This window comes from Melanerpes formicivorus, unplaced genomic scaffold (assembly GCF_026170545.1).
Source record: "Melanerpes formicivorus ecotype bairdi unplaced genomic scaffold, bMelFor1.0.p_v2 SCAF_1, whole genome shotgun sequence".
NCBI classification, from domain to species: domain Eukaryota; kingdom Metazoa; phylum Chordata; class Aves; order Piciformes; family Picidae; genus Melanerpes; species Melanerpes formicivorus.
Window position 1 is genome coordinate 50,183,877 of NW_027142353.1, and position 22,824 is coordinate 50,206,700.

Below are 22,824 nucleotides of genomic sequence, written 5' to 3' on the forward strand. Positions count from 1 at the left end.
CTCCAGCAGCCTACTGCCGAACAGTCGTGCACGCCACCGCCCCGGGGAACAAGGGAGGCAGCAGTCTCGGACCCTGTGTGGGGACGGCGGCAGCGGTCGGCAGCTGCTCATCGCGGGAGGCGCCGGGACCAGACGCGCTGTGCCGCTGTGGCACCCGCTGCGGCCGGGGGGAGCCAAGCGTGTCCCGCCCGGCGCCCGCCGCCTAACCGACAAATTAGCCGAAGGAAGGAAAAAAGGCTGGGAGGAAACTCGTTCCTCTTCGGTTGAAACAGCCAGAAAGCGGCCGCCCCTCCGCCGCCGGCCAGGGGGCTGCGGCCTAGAGGCGGAAAAGCTTTTTCGGGACGAGCTGTCACCTGTGTTTTTTTCAGCGAAGCGCCCCGAGACAGCCCTAGTGCTGCTGTACTAGTAGGCAGAAAATGATTCCCACATCAGCTTCCTCCGACGGGGAGCGCCCGTATAAACGCTGTGTGCAATAAAGTTGGTCGCATTAACACGCTGAATAAATGTCCTGACGTTCCTTGCGGGACGGTTTCTCCTTATCGATGGATATGCCTGTGGCAGCAACTTTTAAGAATTAGTAATCGGGCAGAAAAGATTCCAAGCGATTAAAAGATTTGCTGATGTAGGTTGGGTTTTTTTCGGGGGGGGGGAGATAAAAAATGGGTTCTCCTTAAGTGAAGCACAGTAAGTGCTACAAAGCAGAGGAGTCTGCCACTCCATCTTATTTGCAAATGAAGGTCCCGATTACTAACACTTAAAGTACTGAAGGAGAAATTTGCTAATTACATATCACACACATGAAACCCCGAACTGTCAGATGCCAGCATGTTTGCAGTCGATATCATCCCTCCAGTGCGCACATTTACTAAACACAGCTTGCTAGCAGAGCTCGCTATACGATAAATCGTCCAGGTTTGAAATTAACAGATACTTCTAGCGCATCTCAAAAAGCAGCCGAATATCCACTCTTCACGACATATTGGTGCGCTAGGCGGAATAAAAAACCGAAGCTAAGTATTGGCAGCTGAGATTTACCGTTCATGGATATGAACGACTTGATTTCTGGAGGGAACGTGTAAAAGACCTGACAGGTACGTTTAGCGATTGATTCTCCCTTCATAAGGTACAAACCCAAAAAGCAAGGCAGAGACAATGCCGAAAAGTATTAAAGCTCAAAATCGATTAGAGCCCGTCAGAGGACCTTTTAAAACAATACAAATCGCGGAGTTCTGCGTAATATTTTATTCCATAGGACAGTAAATTTGCCGTGAATGAGCTGCCTTGTTCACTGGCCGGTTCATGAGAGAAGGAAAAAAAAACAAACCAACAAAACCAAACAAAAAACCCCCAAGCAACAACTTCTTGCTTGCAGTTACAGACAACTATCGGGAGGAAAGGACAGCGGGATGTGACGCCAAGTGTGAGTTAATGAATTTACGCCTCTGCTCCTGGAGGAGCGAGCCCGGTCTGTATCTCCCTAGTTGATGGATGCCCATTAATACACCTGCATTCACGTCTCGGCCGTGGGTAGGCACGCAGGGGTTCAGTGCGGCGCAGCACAGTTTTGCCAAGTCCTTTCCAAACGTCAATACCCTTCAAGTCACACCCAAAGGAGAGCGATTTTTCTGGATTTCCGAGCGTACCGATGACCGAGGCGGTTTTTCTGCCAGGAACCTTCTACCTTTCTGTATGTGCCTGCGTGTGTGTGTGTGTGTCTGTGTATACATATCTATCTCCTAGAGAGGGATTAATTAACCGGGTTTGAGCTGAAAGAGGCTGCAGTGACGAGCCCAGTGGCGATTGGCCGCCCGCCTGCCTGGCCCTGCCTTTATAATTTCCACACGAGTGCATCTGGGCTCTTATACAAACCAACAGCCAGCTTCTTCTGACATACACACACACACACGGCACTTTTTTCCACCATCTGATTAACCACCCAGCATACACACAGTGATTACTACGGGAAAACATAAATAAATACGAAGAGGTTTTATTATTTTGACTACTGGAAGCCTCACTGTGTCTCAGTGCAACTTTTGTTTTTCTTGCTTCTGGGGAAGGTGCAGCTCTCAATGCTTTCCTCTCACTCACGGACCCTTTAAAAAAAGGGGGAGGAAAAATATCGCCCCCTCCAGTCCCCCACCCGCTCACCCCCCCCCGCCCCCCCCCCCCCCTCCTCTCGCCACACACACTTCAAGACGGCTGATCTAAAAAAGCAGGAAGAGAGCATCTGAGGAGCAGCAGCCCCAGCACATTTTGAAAAACATTTGTTACATTTCAGAGTGCGGCAGCCTGTTTCTCCTCTGAAGTTGGCTCCAGCCTTAGCAGCCGCATTGGATCCCACAGCCTATTGCGAGACTCCGGTATACAATCCGGATCTCTGCCCCAACATGATCGCGGCCCAGGCCAAGCTGGTGTATCATCTGAATAAATACTACAACGAGAAATGTCAAGCCAGGAAAGCTGCCATCGCCAAAACAATCCGAGAAGTCTGCAAAGTGGTGTCGGACGTGCTGAAGGAGGTGGAGGTGCAGGAGCCTCGCTTCATCAGTTCCTTGAATGAGATGGACAATCGCTACGAGGGGTTGGAAGTCATCTCCCCCACGGAGTTTGAAGTCGTGCTGTATCTGAACCAGATGGGGGTTTTCAACTTCGTGGACGACGGCTCCTTGCCGGGCTGTGCTGTGTTAAAGTTAAGCGACGGGCGCAAGAGGAGTATGTCCCTCTGGGTGGAGTTCATCACGGCGTCTGGCTACCTCTCCGCTCGCAAAATCCGGTCCAGATTTCAGACTCTGGTGGCTCAAGCCGTGGATAAGTGCAGTTACAGAGACGTGGTAAAGATGGTGGCGGACACTAGCGAAGTGAAGCTGAGAATCAGGGATAGATATGTCGTGCAGATCACTCCGGCGTTCAAATGCACCGGGATCTGGCCGCGGAGTGCTGCCCACTGGCCGCTTCCCCACATCCCCTGGCCAGGACCCAACAGGGTAGCGGAGGTCAAGGCGGAAGGCTTCAACCTCTTATCCAAGGAGTGCCACTCTCTGGCCGGCAAGCAGAGCTCGGCCGAGAGCGATGCCTGGGTGCTGCAGTTCGCAGAAGCCGAGAATAGACTGCAGATGGGCGGCTGCAGGAAGAAATGCCTCTCTATCCTCAAAACCTTGCGGGACCGGCACCTGGAGCTGCCGGGCCAGCCCCTGAATAATTATCACATGAAGACTCTGGTTTCATACGAATGCGAAAAGCACCCCCGCGAGTCGGACTGGGACGAGTCGTGCCTGGGGGACCGGCTCAACGGGATTTTACTCCAGCTCATCTCCTGCCTCCAGTGCAGGAGGTGCCCGCACTATTTCTTGCCCAACTTAGACCTCTTTCAGGGCAAACCTCACTCGGCTCTGGAAAACGCGGCCAAACAAACGTGGCGACTGGCTAGGGAAATACTTACCAACCCGAAAAGTTTGGAGAAACTTTAGAGGGTAACTATAACAACAGCCTGACCGAAGTCTGCTTATTTCCCGATAAAGTTTAAGAAGCCTGTTCGAAAAGTCAAATATTTCCACTCGACAATGCAAATAATATTATATCTCCCTCTCTCTCTTTTTTTTTCCCTTTTTTTTTCTTTTTTTTTTTCTTTTTCTTTTTAAAGGAATATAGCTGAGGTTCTTCACGAAAAAAAAACAAAGGCAAAGAAGAAAAAAGAATATCGTTTGCCACAGTTTTGTTCTTCCCCTTGGAAGAAAAAAAAAAAAAGAGAGAGAGAGAGAAAGAAACAAGAAGGAAAATTTGCCGTAATTTAACACGATTGTGACCATTCTGCCTAGAAATGCTACCAATGGATTATAACAAACCCGGTATTTTTACGTAAGCCCTCTGTGAGTAAAAGCTGTTTGGATATGCCACCTGAACAAATCCTAATGTACCTTTTAATTTGTATCAAATATTGTGAGCTCACATTGTCTTTGAAATTGTGGATGTTGGTGTTTTGTGATTTGGTGAACAGAAGTTGAATTTCCATTTTGGATACTTCAAGGACATTTTCTGCTAAAGAGAAGATACCATTAAAAAAAGGTAGATTTTATCACGGTACTTTTGCTAATTGTTGTTTGAAGTGTCTAAACTTAACAAGTTTACATTTTTCGTTTCATATATATTGCTTGTTCTATTTCTAACATTCCATAAATATACTTGAAATGTTATTTAAATATATTCAAAAGAAATTTGGATTCTGCTTATATAATAACGCTTGAATATTGGAATTATATATTTGAAAATGCACTTGAAATACACTGGATAATTACCTTTTGTGATTTAGATTTTAATTCCTGTTGCTGATTTATTTAATTACAAGCTAATAAATGAAGTAAAATGCATATGGGTAAGTGTTTCAATATCAGATCAAGTTTTCTACTTGAAATAACAGAGGCAGATATGGTTTGTGAATTTTGCATTTCTGTGGATAGCTGCTTGAGCCCTGTAAAGCATAAAAGTTAAGGGCAGCAGCCTGATTTTGTATTTTGAATAGTTTTGAACAACAGGGAAATATTAGTGGTACAAATCCGTTAGAATTGAGCTCCAGATGACCATCAACAACTGCCAGGAACACATTTTCAGCTATCAGAAAAGCAGTCCACTTTCAAAAGGGTTACTACATGGCACTGATGTGTTTCTGCTTGGGTTTGGACAAAGATGAGGAAACACAACACATCTCTGAAACGGTCAGTGTACTGATAAAACTATCATTTTGGTGAAAGCAGTAAAAAAAAAAAATCAACAACAACAACAACAAAAAAAAAAAACAGAAAAGAAAATTGATAGGTGAAAAGTTCATGCCAGCACCAATAAAGTGAACAACAATATTACTTCTGACCTACAAATCCGTTTTGAATGTGATAAGATTGCCAGTTGCACTCCCAGAAATCAAGCCCCTGTGCTCCCAGGGCATTCGGAGGGAATAACATGTGCGCGCCTACAAAACTGCAAGTGATCCAAAATTGTTTACTGGTGCTGCAACTCCTGGCCCATTTCAACGTGCAGTTCTTTAAAGCAGCTTTAAAATCCAAATGTGTAACAACGACGCAGATTTTGCTTAGAACCCTAACAATCAACAAGTGCTGAAAGAGGTCGATTGCCCTTGCAACACTCACTAGCAACTCTTGCCAGTGGGTGCACTTTAACGAAACCGTTATACCCAGCGATTCTGACATACGATCTTTTTATTCTTTTTCTTAATTTTTTTTTTTTTCCCAGCACTGTGAAGTTGGAGAAATTATTCATCAAAGAGAAATCACCTTACTAAAAACACATTCAAACGAGGTTGCTAGCATTTTCTTGGAAATTATTTATGATATTTTTTTCGGAATAAAAAAGAAAAAGTCCCAATGACTTAGAAAAATACCTCCCCTATTTTCCGTCTTCCAACGTTTTCCATCGCAATAACAAAATAAATAAATAAATAAAGCAACAGTGAAAAAAGCGATGCCCGGTGACATACGTCCCTTCCGTACATCCCCTCCTCCCCCCGTAGCAGCCCCCTGCTCCGTTCCTGCGGGGAGGAAGCCACGCAAAGGTTTCTGCTCGAGTCACGCACCCGTGCTCTGTTGCGGCTGGGCTGGAGGATTTAGCGGAGGGGAGGGGAGGAAGGGGGGCGGCGCTGGGGAATTGGTAGTAGTAAATGACTTCAGAAAAAACCCCAGAGCTTTCCCAGGAATCAGCTCTTGGGTGCATGCCTATTTCCCCTTTCTTTTAATTTATTATTATTATTTTCTCCAGGAAAATAAGCATTAACTTGCATTTCCGCAGTGTTTACTCAAATGCACCGTGTTTTCTTCCAAAGAAACGGACGTTTGCGAAATAACGGGATTCTCCGTTATCCTCGTAAAGGGAAACCCTCTCTGCTGTGTCTCGGGAAGGCAGCGGGCTGGGACTGCTGCTCCCCCCCTGGGATTTCAGAGCAATTGGCTTAACTACTAAATCTGACGACGTTCATACAAAGGCACTGAGCGAAAGGCTGCCGGAAAACGCTCACGCCGCCGTAAGAAAGGAGGGTTTAACATCGTTAATACATTGTGATGTGTGTGTGTGTCGGGGTTTGTTTGTTTGTTTGTTTGTTTGTTTGTTTGTTTGTTTAATAAAACGCAGCGAGAGGAGACTGACGGGCGCGGAGTTTGGAGGGAGGGGGCGGCCCCAGCGCAAGTGTGCCAGAGACGCCCGCCGCACTCACCTTGGGGTCAATCTTCTTGAAAGCCGGGTCATCTTCGTCCACTTCGAAGTAGATTTCTGTGGTGGTGATGGAGAGCGTCCCCTTGGCCACCACCACGGGGGCGATGAGCTGTGCCGGCGTGCTGAGGACCACGGGGCCTGCAAGGCAAGGGCAACGGAGTCAGGTTGGAAGCTCCAGGCCGGCCTATCCCCGGTGGCCCTTCCCCTTCCCTCAGCCGAGCGAGCGCCCGGCGAGCCCCCTAATAAACTCTGTTTGTAAACTGCCGTGTTTATTCCCCTGCTGCCCGCGGTCAGCGCTTTGAACTCCGCAGTCAGGACAGAAGCGAGTTTGTGAGCTCCGGGGTTGCGAGATAAATCAGCCATCAGCGAAATGAAGAGCGGTTAGAGTGAAAAATAGCTGCCTCTTAGAAGTAGGTCCCTTCTCTTTTCATGCCCTTTTGATCCTCGTTAACACTATCGCTGTTTATGTGCGATAGCGGCGACTCATTTACACACAGCTTCGACCTGGCAGCGGAGGGTCTCTGGGCCGGCAGAGCAGCTCGCAGCCTCCGCCCGCCACACCGACCCTGAGAAGCCTGGGGACACAATTTTTAACTCTGGGTCCAGACCTCAGCTCCAAAAGTATCGTGAAAGATTAGAGATTGTTTTCGGTTTTGGTTTTGTTGTTTTCCCACCCCCTATTCCCCCTACTTCTATATCACACGCACACAAAGGCTAGCATTGTTAAATATATTTACAGCAAGACAGTTTTTATTTCACCTTGCTATCACTTAATCCTTTTATAATTACTGTAACAATGTTTCGCTTAAGTATATTCCTTATCGAGATGCTTGCACGGGCACTGAAAAGATGGGATGGAGAAAACCTACTGTAAAAGGCAGCCTTCTCCGCACAAATCGTTAGTGTTTAATTCAAGGAGGAAAACCCCAAACTTCTGTAATGCCAAAGACAACAGGGGATCACTTTTTCACCATCTTATCTTCACTGTGAATGCAGTCTACCGCTAAAGCTGACAGTATGTGTGTGTAGGAAGCTCACTTGCTGTAATTAAATGAAAATATTAAATAAAAAAAAAATCTTATAGATTCAGCTGCTGAAGTGCATAACGTAATTTCTATACATACGTGTAAACACACACATCCACATGCGTGCACAAATACACATCTGGCATACAATAATAAAGCATCAGTACTGAGAAACCAGGTGCAGCATCCATCCAGTGCCCCTCTCTGAAACTGGCAAACTGATCATCTCAGCAAACGCTTAAAAAGGAGGTTGGTTGTTTCATATAGCTAAAATCTCCCCTGCAATAAGGAAAATCCTACTCAGATGGCAGAGCGTCTGCTTGCGCTTCCAGCTGCCGTCCCTGGGCATTCATCTCTCTGGGGACCAAGACAGCAGCACAGGGAACAGCAGGGCCTTGGAGCGGCCAGGGAGAGCCCTGGGCTGCAGTTTGCAGCAAGGCTTATACGCATGGATGCAGACTCTCCTCTCCTCTCCTCTCTCAGTACTACATACACACTTTACTACCAGATCTTGAAAGAAACACTTCAAATTATTCACTTAGCCCGAATTAGCCCTGTATCGGTGCATCTAACTGTCATGTTGTTAATGTTTTACTTCACTGTAACACCCAATTTGAGACTGTGTTGCACAATGTTTTGTCATTCGCTCTGCAAAATAAATAAAGAGGAAGGCATGGATTGCTGTGTGCACAAGGGGAAGCTAAACCGCACAGTTTCAGTGACAGCTTTCAGCAGCCCAGCGTGGCAGGCTGGATAATATTGATACAAACTCTATTTTCTTTCATTTTATTGTTTTCCATCTCCTAATAAACCGGGGTAGCCTCTTGACCCTAGTCAGCTGATCGGAATCACATGCGCTGGGTTTGCTTTGCTGCTCTCCTTGTCTCGCCTCCATCTTCCCTTCCTCTATTCGCGGTGAGAAAAGAGCCGAGCAGAGCCGAGCCGAGCCAGGGAAGCCCGGCTGCAGGCTCCAAAGGGCAGGGAGATCGATCCGAAACGCCGCTTTAAAGCCTCATCAATCTTCATCTAGGTTGCTCAAGTAATTACGCCCGATTCTCTTGTACGATTACAAGTGGATTTGGGTTTCTATTCCCCAGGCCCCCTTTCTTTGTGTTTACAGAAGGGGGGCCTGGGCAGACAGCGGCTCCCTGCCCTGCAGAACCACTTGCCCTCTCAAGCAAAGCGTCCCAGCCCTCCCTTTGCCCTTCCCGTCAGCGCGGCCGGCAGTCACCGCCTGGCCCGGCGCACGGTAATGGGCTCACGGGCCTTTGTGCGGGAAGAAAAGCGCTTTAGGAAGATACGTCCTGGAAACGACTTGATATTCTATCATTTTAAGGAGGCGTTTGTGGGCTTTGCTGAATCCCAGAAGGAAAACCATCAATTTAATCCAATTACCTCCTTTCCCTAGTGTTATGTGGCTAAAATAAAAATAAAGCCACTCCAATTTTAATGGTCAAAAGGCCAAAACCTTTAATATGACATCCAGGAGAAGACAATAGGTGCACCACGGCTAGCGGGTCTGCTGGCGAAATGCACTCCTGTACTGGAGGAGGGGGCTGAGCTGCAAAAGCAGGGGTAGATATAGAGGAAAAAGGGACATTCATTTCTTAGCTCGTTACTGAATGCAGGGGAAATACAGGATTTCTGGCTTCCTCTTTCTCCTCCTGAGAAAAAGCTCCGAGCTCCCAAACCGGTACCTTGGCATCTGCCCTGTGTTCTGCTCAAATGACACCCTCGATTTGTTGCAATGTAAACATGTCAGAGGTATTAAAGTGAGACAAGGAATAAGCGTTATTATACTCTCCAGATAAGAAAACTTTTTTTTTTTTTTTTTTTTTTTTTTTTTTAAAGTATTCTTTTGGTAGAAAAGAAGCAGAAAGCTTAATAAACAGTGCTCAAATTACAGGCTTTCGGGGGACAGGTTGTTCAAACTAAGTTAAAAAAATTCAGAGGTTGGATTCTGTTCTTTTTTTCTTTTAATTTTTTTCCTTCTGAAAGCACAGAATGATACCCCAAAAAAGAAAAAAAAAAAGGTATTAACAGTGTGTGATTTTTACACTTGTCCTTTGGAAATCTCCAATTACAACTTCCAATTCCATAGCATGTTTAAAGAGCACTGAGTCTTTTTGTTGTAGCCTTCAGGGAGCAAGCCAGCCGCTGAGAGAATACGAAATTAATCCACTACAGCTATATATATAGAGGATTATATTTTAATCCCCTTTGGGATAGTCTCTGGATTTTTAAGGATCCGATATTAAAATGTTTACATAGAGCACAATCAAAATACTGCAGATTTTCCGTATGGCACCGAGCTACCGGGAAGCTCTGGGTCCCCTTTCCAAACACAATTGATAATCCAGTGCAACAAAAGCCGGGCACACCTGAGCCAAGAGCCGCGGGACGGGCTCATTCGCATGCGGCAAAGATAACAAGCTCCGGCTACCAGCCTCACCCCGGCCCCTGCGCGGCGGTGGCGAGATGCGCTTTTGCAGGGGCTGTAAATATTCATCCTTAGCCTGGCTGCAGCCGCCGAAAAGCGAAGCGCAGTGGTCCCTGCCCGACATCGGCACCGGGTGATACTGCCGGGCGTTCCCAGCCCAGATTTAGCAGCCGCCGGCGGCAATGGGGCCCGCCCTTCCTATCTCCCAGGTAATGCCAACCTGTGGCTGCTCTACTTCGCCAAACAGCCTGTGGTTCTTGGGGAGGACACGCGCCCAGAACGCTTGTCACTTGTTGGGGCTCTAAGCCTGAGTATCTCTTTTTAAGAATCGTTTCATTGCCCCTTCCCAACCTTTCTGAAGCGGTCGGGGTGACGCACGGCAGAGAGGCAGCGACCTAACAAAGAAGTTCTGGCTTTAAAACCAGACCAGAAATCACTTCAGATCCAAGGTCGTGATCTGTTTAAATGGAGCATTTTCCCCTTTGCCTGATCCCTGTGGTTCGCACATGTGATTTACATTTCTAAAATAAACGCTACTGCAAATATACATTTAAAAATAATATTTTCTTTCCAAAAGTAAATGATTACGGGGTTGGATGGTCCCAGTGAATAAAAGCCCTCCTCCTCTCCATGAATTTTTGTTAAACTGAGGCTTCAATCCCTGCATTTAGTTGCTGTATCTCAGCTCTTGTATCTTTCAAGTTCAAGTGGAGAAACTCAATGCAAGGGAGAAGGTCTGTCAGTTGAAAGACTTTGCTATCTGCTACAGCAGTACAAGTAAAATTACATTTCTTAAGGAAAGGTATTTTGGACTTATTTAAAACATTTTCAGTTTCATAAACTGTCATTTTTCACTCTAAGAGCTAAAGGTGTGTTGCATTTATGAGCCTGAAGGTGTATTTGCTAAGATGATTTGGAGTAATTACTCCTAAGTAGGATAGCTTTTATATGCTGAATTACGAAAACAAGCAATTTACCTGCTATAGCCTTAAAAGTCAAGAGCTTCAAAATTTGATATTTTGGTGATTACTTGTAGATGAAAAAAAATATTGTCTGGAAAAAAAATACTTTGAAAACATATCCAATCAATTATACCAATTCAAATTTACAGTCTAATGGTAGCTACTCTGAAAAAAATAAAAAGGAAAAAAAACAGTAGTGAATATTGTCATGTTTAATTTTTAGCTGACATTGTTTTTTAAAGAAAAAAAATACATATTTGTTCAGATATTGTTTAACACGGGAAATACAAAATTGATTAGCTGAAAATAATAACTTTAATATGTAAAAAAATTCGCATGAGCTACAATTCGTAATTTGATATGATTCTGGAACAGGAATTTTGCACACTAAGAATAATTATTAAAAATCACTCAGAAGGCAACTGAAATTCCTTCAGCACTCTAACTGTAAAGTCCAGTGTATCTCACACCAACTTACATTCAAAATTACTACAAATCCCTATACTTGAAACAATTTATATGTAACACACACACACACACACACACAAACTTCAGTTTCTTGTAACATAAATCACATAGCATATAAGCAGAAATAAGTATAGGCACCAGAAGCCTTTGGGAAAAGCTCTGCAGCCAGAAAATATTTCATGCAATTAACATCATTAATAGAATGCATGCACTGCCATGTATTAGAACAAAAAGTAATGTAAGAATCTTTAAAAATTGTGCAGAATTTAGTCTTTTTTTTGTGTTCCTATTGTCATAAATCTGATCCAAGCCACCCTTTAGAAAGATTTCTGCAGTAAATATATTGAACTTACATGAGGATGGTTGCCCCCAATTTGTTCTCTACTACAGCTGATACAAGGAGTAACTCCTCTATGCAAGCCAAGGCTTTTATAGGAGCGGATATATACAGGTCCCTTTACATATCACTCTCAACAATTTCAATAAAGATAATGATTTGCACAACTTTTTGGTTGCAAAACCCAGAATCAAAGCCTAAACAGGGCTATTATCCTGTTTTTACTGTCCACCACGAAATAACAACCTCAGTTCCTTCCCCCTGTTGTCAGAGGTATCCAAGCTTACTTTGTCGGCTTTTTACTCTTGCACAATCATATGTTTCATATTGTGAAGGGAGGGATTGATTTTTATTGTTTTGGGTTTTCCTCTTTTTCTTTTTTTTTTTTATATATGTCAGTGCAGTGTGGATAGGCCTTACTATCCCAAATTTTCCCCACTTTTCCCCCCTTTCCTGCGTAAAGCATGTAACATTACTACTAACATCAAAGATCAACTTCAATGGTCTTTTTCCAACAACAATAACTAAACAATTACAGCAACTCGATTCCCTTAAGTGGTGCCATAACGGCAAACAAATGTGGTTGATTAAAAAGCAAATGTAAATAAAAATAATATTATATATTACATCTGTGAATAAAATAATAAGAAATAAATACATATTTTCTGGTGAGACTGAAAATAGTTAAAGGTAGCATTGCATAAGGGAAAATAAAAATGGAATTTTCTCTCAAATATATACATACTTTCTATACATTCAAATTAAGTGACATATGCACCTCCACAGGTAAATTCTTACTTGGATTTCATACCTTTCTGGTCACATTGAAAGAAAAATATAAAACAGTGCTTATTCCTGAAGGAAAATGTGTTTCAGAATACAGAATAAGAATCTCTTTATGTCATTCAAAGTGTGCTACAAAGCAACCACTCAATACAATGGTTACAGAATATGCAGAGGCAAGCTCAATACCATACCAAAGTCAATCTTATTAGGTGTCTTCTCACTGAGGACCTGATGTAACAATTAGCTGTGTGTCTAATGGCCTAAAGAAAATCAGAAAATCAACTCTTCCCCCCTTTCACAGGTAAAATCTGATTTTCTCTGTGGCATACAAGAAAACCTTGGAGCTGTGCTCAAGTTTTGAGTGGCTTATGTGAGTTTAGTGTTGTTCCAGGACGTGTTCAAGCTCCAACCTGCCAGACCAAGTATTAATAATAATCAAGACTCCCCTTAATGGTTCACAGATGGCCATAAAATTAAATGTTTGGGATAGGGACCTCACTACTGCAATGCATACATTTGCCTCTTCACAATTAGATTCATACAGTGAGCTCTGCCTGAAGCTATACCTTGGAAGGACTGCGTAATTTAAGATGGTTTAGAAACTAACAAGTTGATTATTAAGCAGTACATCCAGATGTGAGTATACTACACTAATGCACTATGACCTGCACTAGCTCCTTCCCCATTTTCAGGTAAAATTTAAGGTAGTCCTTTTCAAGCTAGGCAACCTTAAGTGATGATGAACATGCCCACATAAATGAGTTTTTGTCTCTGAAGGAGTGACTATATCTGTATTTAATCAAAAGGTAACAGAAAAACACACCTTAGAAAAGCATATTTAATACTGGAAAAAGAAAGGAGAAAGCAGAGAGAACACCCTGCTGTAGCGGTACACCACCAAAACAGGAGCTCATTGTAATGATTAGGAACGCAAGGGATCAAATCCCACTTGCCAGTCTGCATGAACCAGACTTGACAGGTATATTATACAGTCCAGCCTGTGTACCTTGTCATGCCAATAAAGCTCAGTTGATTAGAAATGAAATGAAAGATGCAAGCCCTCTGCTTTCATTTCTTTCAGTTTCTACTCTGGAAAAGCTCTTCAGGATAACTGTAAGCCTTGTACTCCTTGAGACCATAGTGATGTATTATGTTCACATAGCTTGTGATACTGAAAAGTCACTTATTTGGTTAGCTAATCCTGTATGTGTGTAGGAAGAAAGAAGTATGTTGCTGAATCAGCACATAGCTTGCTGGAAGAATCATCTAAGATGCAATAGTAGTAACTTCAAAATTTTCTGAAAATATGAGTATCTCCAAACACCACCAGAAACAGCAGATAAAGTCTTCTAGTCTAACTGTGTCTACTGGTTGATTGCATGTTTCACTTTCTCACAGTCAGGGAACTTCTGATGATTCTCACTCAAGAGATTCTCTGGTACCTGATAAAAGGAGAACCAGTGTGGCAAGCTTTGTCATCCAGGTTTAGGCTTTTTTCCTTAACAACCTGATTTCACTGCAGGAAGTTTATTGCTTCTGAAATCCTTGCTCCTGTGCTAAAGTTTGTTCAAAACAGCTTCCAGGTTCAGAAATTACAAAGATAGAGACTGACAGAGGATGCTCATGTAAACCTTGTTTCTTTAGAAACCAAGTTAAAAGCAGTTGTATACAGGCTACTGGCAAGGACTGCCCAAGCGCACTGGATGAGGCTGCCTCTTGTACAATTTCTGGCTAATGAAACCAAGACTAAACAAACTGTCTTCTTGATTGATTTTTAAACTTGCTTCTATAACACTAGGAAGGAAAAAAAAAATTCAAAACCCAAACCAAAACAAAGCCAATAACAAAAAACAACCAAAAAAAGAAAGGGGGGGGGGGGGGGGAGGGAAGGGCAGAAAAATCAGAAGTCCTATCCATAGGTCAATGAAAGTGCTTAGGTAAATGGTAAATATAGGTACTATTAATACAGTTCTGGATACACCTCTACTACTAATCTATGTGGGTCTGTCACTGGGTGTTCTTAGGAAATTACAGGGATTTTTACATTGGAACTAAATGTATAGTGATGACGAAATGAGGTACAGAATGGTGGTGTCTGGTTCCTTATGTCTAGGACTATACTTCTGCAATCTCTTTTCTATGTATCAGGTAGCTGACGTAGGACATTTTACCTCAGGGCAAGGAAGAAGCTACAAACATGCACTAAGTATGTCTGTAGTCTTTAGCTTTGCCATAGTTTAATTTTGCATCTTTAGAAATTTCAGATAAAAAACATTTTGAAAGCTATAGGAAAAATAAAATAATTAGAATGGTACGAGTGGACAATAAGAGCACATAAAGCACTCTCAGAGCATTCAGAACTACAAAACAACAAAGTTGGAATGTACTTAATTTTGAAGCTTGGAAGGTAGGAAATCTGTCTGCCATTTTAGAAGTTGAAGATGCTCAGGCTTAGAGTGGAGTTTAATAAGGTACAAACAGAAGAACTCTTCAAAGCTGTGCTTAGAAGCACTATCATATGTAACTGACAACCACCTTATTAAATATTAAGGTATTTTGGATAGTTACGTGGAATAATGATTACAATAAACACTGAGATGTCTAAAAATAGCATGTTACTGTGAAATAGTAGGAAACTGAGAGGGGGTTATTTTTCTTTCCAATGTGAAAGCCAACTATGTATCAAAAATGTAACTGCTTTCAGTTTATGCCTGGATCTATACTCCAAATTAAACTCATACAAATATGTTTTTCTTTTTTATACTTAGACTTGAGGATCAAAATCTGAATATATAATGAGCATAAACTATGGAAATGTGTCTGAATTAAATTTCCATGTTTGGAAGTATGAGACTTGTGTGGTTACATGTCTACCATAAAAAGGGAAAAAGAATCACTCTCCTTCCACATTCCTGTCCTTTCCCCAAACAAGCCACTCCCTCTGCCCTAAATGAAATTCCTATTTGTAATGCTAAGTTGCAAGAAAATGGAATTGAAGGGGAGAAAACTACTCAAGTTGTGCATGCTGAATACTTTCTATTGATAAACTTGAAAAACTAGGAGTTTTTGAAAAACTTGGGTGTTTTCTAATGAAGCTTTGTTATTTAACTGATATGTTTGCTCGTGCACATATACAAACATACTCTCTTAAAGTGAAAAACAAACAAACAAACAAAACATGAAAAAGAAAGAGAGTAACTACTACCTCTGACTCTGGAAGACTTAGAGGTGGTATCATTGTCTACTTGTTACTGTCCTTCCCAGGCTTCCCCTGTGGCTTCTGCTTTCTGCCCCCTGGGACCCCTATCTGATGTACGGATGGCAACTGCAGCAGTAGAAAGTGAGCACATGATGGGCAGTGCAGGGCTCTTCCAACCTTGAAGGACAGGACATGCCAGGGAGGAAGGAGAAGGGTTGGCGAGGGAAGATGAGAATACTTTTGGAACCACTGTCATACTTTGCTCTCCAGGATTTGAGAGGGATAATCATTCCTGTCTTCTAAAACTTCCTGGTTAGGCTGTGGTCACTGCTATTTCATCCTTTCTTTCAATTTATTACTCTGACACTACATAATGCAACAAAACTTTCCTTGGTTGGTCACAAACAAATGATGCTTTTTGTTTTTTTTGCCTGCATCATCTAATACCTTGAAAACCTGCCTTCTCAGCAAAGGCTCAAGTTATTGTTCTTTGCTTTAATTTAGGAGATCTACTGTTTCTCTTACATACCTTAAAATCATTTTCAGATGGCAACAGAAGAAAGAAACCAACCAAACAAAGAAAATATGCCCCTCTACCACTTCTTCAGAACAGGTAAGAAAAAGCGGCAAACAGCTTTGCTTACCAGAGATTGTCAACACCAGTCAACTCTTCTGAAGAAAATTTGGTGTCATATTTTGGCCATAAGAAATGTTATTAAAACTAAATATGTAGATGTAAAAATATGTAAATCTATAATCTATATTAATATATGTGTAAATCTTTTATATTGTATGTCTAAAGCTGAGTCAATCTTATGTCAGCTTTCCATCCCAAAAACTTTTGTGAGCTTTTTGTGGCTTTAGATGCAGTTCCTCGGTGTGTCAGTGTTTTCTGTTACTTCATCTACGCAAGGCTTCAAAATAATTTCATAAATGCAAATGAGTCCTTTGTTAAAACGTGGAATAGAAGATTTCATTAATGGCTACGCTATTTATTTCCTTTTTTCCCCTTTTTTTAACATACTGCTATGCAATTTTGACTGTAACTGTGTAGTAGAACTTTTGGAGCTATTCCAATTTCCTCTAATGACAGCACCAAATATTTCTTTAGTTGGAAACTGCTCAAAATCATGACGCTTTCTATTAGTGTGGCTGAAACGAGACAAAAGACTTATTTTGCATAGGCCACAAAACAGATGTTGATAATGTTTGGTTACAACCAGACTTGTCTGGACTTCAAACACATGACCTGGAAGTGAAAGGTCTTATATCTCATTAATAATAATACAAGCTGTCAAATCCTTATGACCTGGTGTGTTCCTTAGCACTGGCCAGTAAGTAAATACACAGCACACTGCCAAGAAGTCTGGACAGAGAGCTTATCACATTTAGTCCTTAAGCCAGTATAGACTCAGGCTGGCTTAGATGGAAGATCAGTTCTTGTTTAGCAGTAGTCATACGGTTTTCTATAAATATTTCTACACTGAAGCTCAGAGTTGCTAAAAGTTAGGGCAGTGCTGGGATGCTGTGTCTTACTCAAACCTTCCTGGCACATTTGCAAATGGGGTGGGGGATGGGGGTTTACTTCCACCTAGAGACAGATGTCTAAGGAGAATGGAAGATTCTGTAATGAAGGTTAAAATACATTAAGACTAAGATGCTTTAAAGGCTGTTAGTGTCTTTCCTTGGGTTTATTTGGATGAGTTGCTCAACCTCATATAATGGAACAAATAATATGTATTTATTCTCGCAAGATGACTTGTGAGGCTGTAATTCACCATGGTTCAGAGTCTGAATTGATTTAGCCCATGCAACTAACCAGACAGATGCCTGCATAAGCCTTTTGTCTTCCTAAAATAACCTAAAGCCTCATATCCTCCTATCTTTATTTCCTTTTCTTTTCCCTTTCTAGAAACTATTCTTTAGAGAGCAGCAGAAGATCTTGTCAGGGATAGTTTGGCTATTTGCTGTTGCCACTAGCCATATAACAAAACAGATGAAATATGCTCCAGTTGCAGAACTTGCATCTTTCAAGAACGCGATTAAGAATACATTCTGCTTTTGGATGCACACAAACAATTCTCAGCAAGTCAACTGCAACTTCATTACAAAGAGAAGAGAATTTATTTCTAAAAGGTAGAATTCATAAAAATCTGTGCGGTTCAACATTTATTCAAATTTTTCTTAACGACCTAACAGTGCAAGAGCAGTGCTTAAAAAAAAAATCTTTTGGGAAAGAATATTATTTATCTACTAAAACATATGCCCCTTTGAGAATGCCAGTTTACAATATCAACATATTTTTCATTTTGAAAAAAAATCAGCAACTAAGCAGAAGACAAACTGTTAGCAAATTTGCATTCTCAGTTTTAACAAAAAAAGGTATTTAAGAGTCCTATTTTCAGCATTAGACGAGGAAAAGCATTAGAAGAAGGAAAAGACAAAGAGATGAGTTAGTAATATCAACTCACTACAGTAGATTTGATTGTATTGCCCACAGATGTACAATGTATTAGAAAACTGTTAAAATTGACTGGACTATCTCAGTCATTAGTTCTAACAGAGATGTGACTTGCCTCTTGAAGTGAACAGTCTGGGAAGAAAAGGAGCTAAAACTGAAACAGAAAAATGTAAAATATTTTAATATGGAAATTCTAACACGAGAACAACTTTTTTTTATAACTCATACTGTAAGACAGTTGAAGTACTGCTTTAGTTAAAAATCTCCACACAAACTTAGAAGTCATGATTCAAAGGCCATAGTAACAGGGAATTTGATTGTTATATTTTATCAAAACGCTACTTAATATAATGAAATCTGACTAACTGCCATTGCAACATGTGGAATGCTAAGATTATATAATAAAAATATTCAGATGATAATTATTTAAAAATTCCCCATCCCATATGTAATTTATCAAAGTTAACTTTACACTGATTTGTGCCACATGGTTGATGAAAAACTATAAAGAGTCTCTGGAACAAAAGGTATGTACAGATAACTTTGTACAAACAGTCTCAATCTGTTTCAAACTTTCCTTTTTTTTTTTTTTTTCTTTTAAGTCTAACTTCACAAATCAAAATATTGTAATATTTATATTCTTTTACTTATGTTCTTTTAGTTAAAAGTTTTCTAAACCCCAAAGTCTCTTCTTTTAAAAAGGTGCTTTTGTTTAATGGAATAAGCAATGTTAAATTGTTTTAGTTAAAAGTGGACAATCTTAAATCAATTTAAACCTGGTTTATAATGATTTAGTTTAATTCCTATCCCTTACTGAGACAATCCAAATAGCTGTAAACTAGGTTTAAATAGATTTAAGCTTTAAAGTCAAATTGGAGGCGTATCTGAAGATAGAAATTCCTATGTGTCATTCCACTCTGAACAGTAACAAGGTATAAATGATGCCATGACATACTGTAACCTGATATATCTTAAAGATTTCCAGATCACATACAGCAAATCTACATAACTCTTCAGAATTAGACAGGAACAGACAGTGTGGCTTTATTGAGACCTGTTCTTTGGAGCTGTCTGCTTCTTAGGCATAAACTCCACCTTCCTTGCCTACTGCTTTTCTTGATTTCAATTGCTGGACTCAAGTCACATTGTATATACTGAGAACTGTGGAAACCACTGACATGATTAGATGCAAAGTCATGCAGTGAAACAGCGGATATGGAGGGATTCAGTGTTTTTCTCTGATGGGTAAAATTTGCAGAAGACACATATGATATCATGTGTGGCCATTAACTCTCAAAAGCATTTCAGCTCAAAAAATGAGCAAGAATTGAGTATCAAAGGTTGCAGTTAATCTAATAGGAAAAACGTGGTAATGGAATGTGGGTTCCTTTTGAGATCTTCACAGCTTTTGGTACACAAATAGCCATTATCACATTACCTCACCACATTTGGATCTGCCTTGCTTGCCCTGTTAGTGTTGAAAGGGAACAAAAAAAGACTAATTTCTGCCAGTGGTAGGACAGATGTCCTGTCAATATTTGAAAGTTAATTTGTTTCAATTTCTATTATTATTTTTTTTAATACTGACAATACCTCCCAGCTTCTACAAACTGTAAAAGCAAAGGACTAGAATTACCATGCCATATCCTGAAGGAGCAGAGAATGTAATACATGTAGTTACCTCCGGTAAAAGGGTGCTTTGCACATTAATACTTATGGACACATTGAAATGCCTTTTCTTTTTTCTTCTTTTTCTTCTTTTTCCCCAGAGGGATGTAACTAGGGATTTTATTGCATCTGTGTGTTTGAACAACATGGCAGTATTGGGGTCTATATAAGAACTTCATAGATGACTGTGAGATCTTCCAGACTGGGAAAGAATTTTTCATGTCCACTTTGCAGTTCTAATCAATATTTCAATGTAAATGCATATTAAAGCCTTTAAACGATAGGTGCTATATGCATATTTAGTTGGAATCCCTGTTCACAGATACGAGAAACTAGCATTTAGCAAAAACAGTACTGAGTTTTACTTCTAAAGGAGAAGGGGATATTGTTAAAATTATCCCACTAATGGTCCCACTAGACAGACTATTTTATTGACCCAAAATGACAGTGTCTCAATAATGGTTAGCTGCAGATTGAGAAAGCAAGCAGTTTGACATATTAACTGTGGTAATCATATACTGAATGTTGCTCCCAAATAAAAGCATTTATTTTTGCCCTCTGCTCTGTTCTAGTTTCAAAGTCTGAGACTAACTTCTATGTAGGATTTTTTTTTTCATCTTAATGTTTTTTGTTTGTTTGTTTGATCATCCATTTATGATACTGCCTTTGCTATAACTTTCCCTTATTGCATTAGGAGCAAAGATAGCTATTTTAGAAATTCAATATGCAGAGAAAATCTGGAGACATCACAAAACTTTCCCTTAGTGGAACAGTTTAATAAAGGTATTCCAAAGTGAATTAACCTAAAAAAAAAAATAAAATCACACTGCATTTCACAGTTCTCACATTTTTATCTCATCTGAGACGAGAGTGCCTTTTCAACTTTCAACATGCCCTTCTTTCCAGACTACTTCCCCAGGAAATGTAGTATTGCCTCGAGACAGAGCTGTAACAAAAAACGACTAGAGGTTGGATAAAACTGAAACCTCACTGCATACCTCCACCCAGGGAGAAAGGACCAGAAGGCTCTCTCATGTATATCTTTACAGAGGATTCATTCCCAGCTCATATGCTAACAAAGTTCACTGCTTGGTAACAGTTTCATTCCTTCTTAGTCACTGGTTACAACAGACAACTTTTTCCCTCCCTGTGACATATGGGTTGACATACTGAAGATCCCTCTTATTCCATCACTGAAAGAAGTGGGTACCAGTAGGAGTGCAGGTGTCTACTCACAAGATACACGGCACTAGGGATCAGTTCATGTATATACACAACTGCACTCTGACTTACAAAACCCTGAGTTGTGGAATTAGTCTGCATTTCCATTTTAACCAAAAAGAAAAAAATACGTTTCACAGTGATTTTACAAAATTTTCAGTAAGAAGTCGCAGGCAGCAATAAAAACATTTGAGGTATTGCTATTTCCCACATCTCTGCTGAAAGGCCCTGTGCTTTGTAATCAGTTCTCCTGGTTCATGGAAGGTGAACATCATGTATTTGTACTGTAATTGTGTGCTTAGCTGTCAATATTAAGACACTAACCATAAGGGTTAAGAATTAATACATTTAAAAGAGGCTTTTGGCTCATATCTTAGTTATAATGAAAAGTTATAATTACCTGCAAGGTTGTCAATCTCTTTCTCTTGGAGCAGGCTAACAGCATCATCATCTCCTTCCAGCATAAGCTCTGTTTCTGCATTCTGATTTACCACAGCTTGACTTCGGAAAGTTTTCTTTGACTTCACTACATCCTCTTCAGTGCCTAAAAAAGTTACAAATGTTGGGAATTTAGAAGAATAATATCTTAAATATAAAACAACCACAGTCAAGTAGTAAAAAAATACAGTCTAAATAACGTTTATTGAAAAAGGGAAGGAACCTTTTCTAAGACTTTATCGAGCAGTCTTATTTTTCCTTTCAAAATATACCTTGAACAAAATACAGACTGTTTCACAAAGACTCTCCTGCTTTTAATAATTCCTATTTACTTTATGTTTGATGGTCTCATTAGTTTTCCACCTTGAAGAAATTCAACAGGAGTTTCTCTTAGGTTCCTGGTGTCCTGACTCTGACCGGCCTTTCAGAGCTCAAATCTTTAAAGAAAGAAGTTGCTTTCATGAATTCAAAATGTATGATGACTTTCATCTTAGAATTGAGAGGGACGTTATGGTGGAGATGGGTTATCTCAATATACAGCAACCACAAGGTAAGCTATGCAGAGGGTCAGTAAACAAGACAAGCATGGTGAGAGAACTTTGGTGTGCATCTGTGTATGTGTTTTTGAGGAGCATAATAAAAATGATGGTGTATGGAAGTGTGCCAGTTGCCACAAAGAGCTTCACAAGTAAGTCTTACCCTTTCTTTTTGCCCACAGCTGAAACCCTTGCATATTCACCTTGGACCACACAAGATCTGGGCATCTCCCTTTTTGCCAACCAAGAAATAAAACTCAAACATAATCCTCCCTTTCTGTGTAATTTGGAAATTTGCTTCCTACCTAAGGTACAGAATGATGGGTGAAATCTGAGAGACACCAGGCATGTGTGGATTTTGTCTTTCACGAACTTTAACATGAAGAATACTATTAAAGCAGATGTAAAATGGAGAGACAAAGCCCAGTAAGACTCAGGGCCTCATGTTAATGAAGAGGGATATAGTAAGTAGATAGGTTAGTGAAGAAGCATGGAATGGAACAAGATGCGTGGCAGTTTTGTTATTACAAACAGTGGGGGAGGTGTTATGATTTTATCTCCTACTCCAATATGAGTCATTTAATTAGTTTGTGCACAGGAGAGTAACACCATAAAAACAGAAGATGCTGGAAGCATATTTTTCTGTGGCAGTGTTTATCCTGTTTAAAGATCACTGTTAGCACACCACTTGATATTGGACTCCACCACAGGCTGAGACAACCTCACATTTTACATTGCTTGATTTGATACTTTTCTACACTACTGCCATTATCCAGAAATCTGAAACTACAGATCAGGTAAACACAAACAAGAAGGCAAACCCCCAACTTTTTCAGCAAGCCTCAAACAAAACACAGCATCTCTAGTCTCCCTGTTTGTTGCTCTCTTTGTCAGGACCATACTGATACTGACAGCGATTTAGACAATACTGATGCCAATGTACACTAATGAACTAAGTTGTGCTGTCTTCAGCTATTAGGCAGTGATCATTACCTCACCTTCATATGTTACAACTTAGTATAACTAACTATAATGATTCACCCAATTAAAAACTGAATAAAGTAAAC

At 40.8% G+C, this 22,824-nt stretch overlaps 2 protein-coding genes and 1 long non-coding RNA gene across 14 annotated transcripts in view; 2 read left to right on the top strand and 1 right to left on the bottom strand.

Moving 5' to 3' along the window:
- Window positions 1-22,824, bottom strand: part of NBEA (neurobeachin) — a 505,074-nt gene that overhangs the window by 152,140 nt on the left and 330,110 nt on the right. For 6 of the 12 annotated variants that reach the window (XM_068142898.1, XM_068142913.1, XM_068142891.1 and 3 more), the window contains 3 exons: window positions 21,184-21,327; window positions 18,010-18,048; window positions 6,218-6,354 (listed from right to left, as the gene is read on the bottom strand). In XM_068142898.1, coding sequence (XP_067998999.1) covers window positions 6,218-6,354; window positions 18,010-18,048; window positions 21,184-21,327 — 320 coding nt within the window. The remainder of the gene's footprint in view (window positions 1-6,217; window positions 6,355-18,009; window positions 18,049-21,183; window positions 21,328-22,824) is intronic. The other 6 variants (XM_068142943.1, XM_068142938.1, XM_068142931.1 and 3 more) reach the window with 1 other exon arrangement.
- MAB21L1 (mab-21 like 1) lies at window positions 1,852-5,517 on the top strand. The gene has a single exon (XM_068142953.1). It carries the CDS (start codon window positions 2,391-2,393, stop codon window positions 3,468-3,470), a length of 1,080 nt encoding a protein of 359 aa, XP_067999054.1. The 5' UTR covers window positions 1,852-2,390; the 3' UTR covers window positions 3,471-5,517.
- Window positions 9,751-22,178, top strand: LOC137443360 (uncharacterized). Its single transcript, XR_010987864.1, has 3 exons — window positions 9,751-9,890; window positions 15,980-16,046; window positions 21,940-22,178. It is a non-coding gene; the product is annotated as an uncharacterized lncRNA (long non-coding RNA).

What these genes read in the sequence shown, in the direction of transcription:
- MAB21L1 (XM_068142953.1), top strand. Translation starts at nt 2,391, where the DNA reads ATGATCGCGGCCCAGGCCAAGCTGGTGTATCATCTGAATAAATACTAC.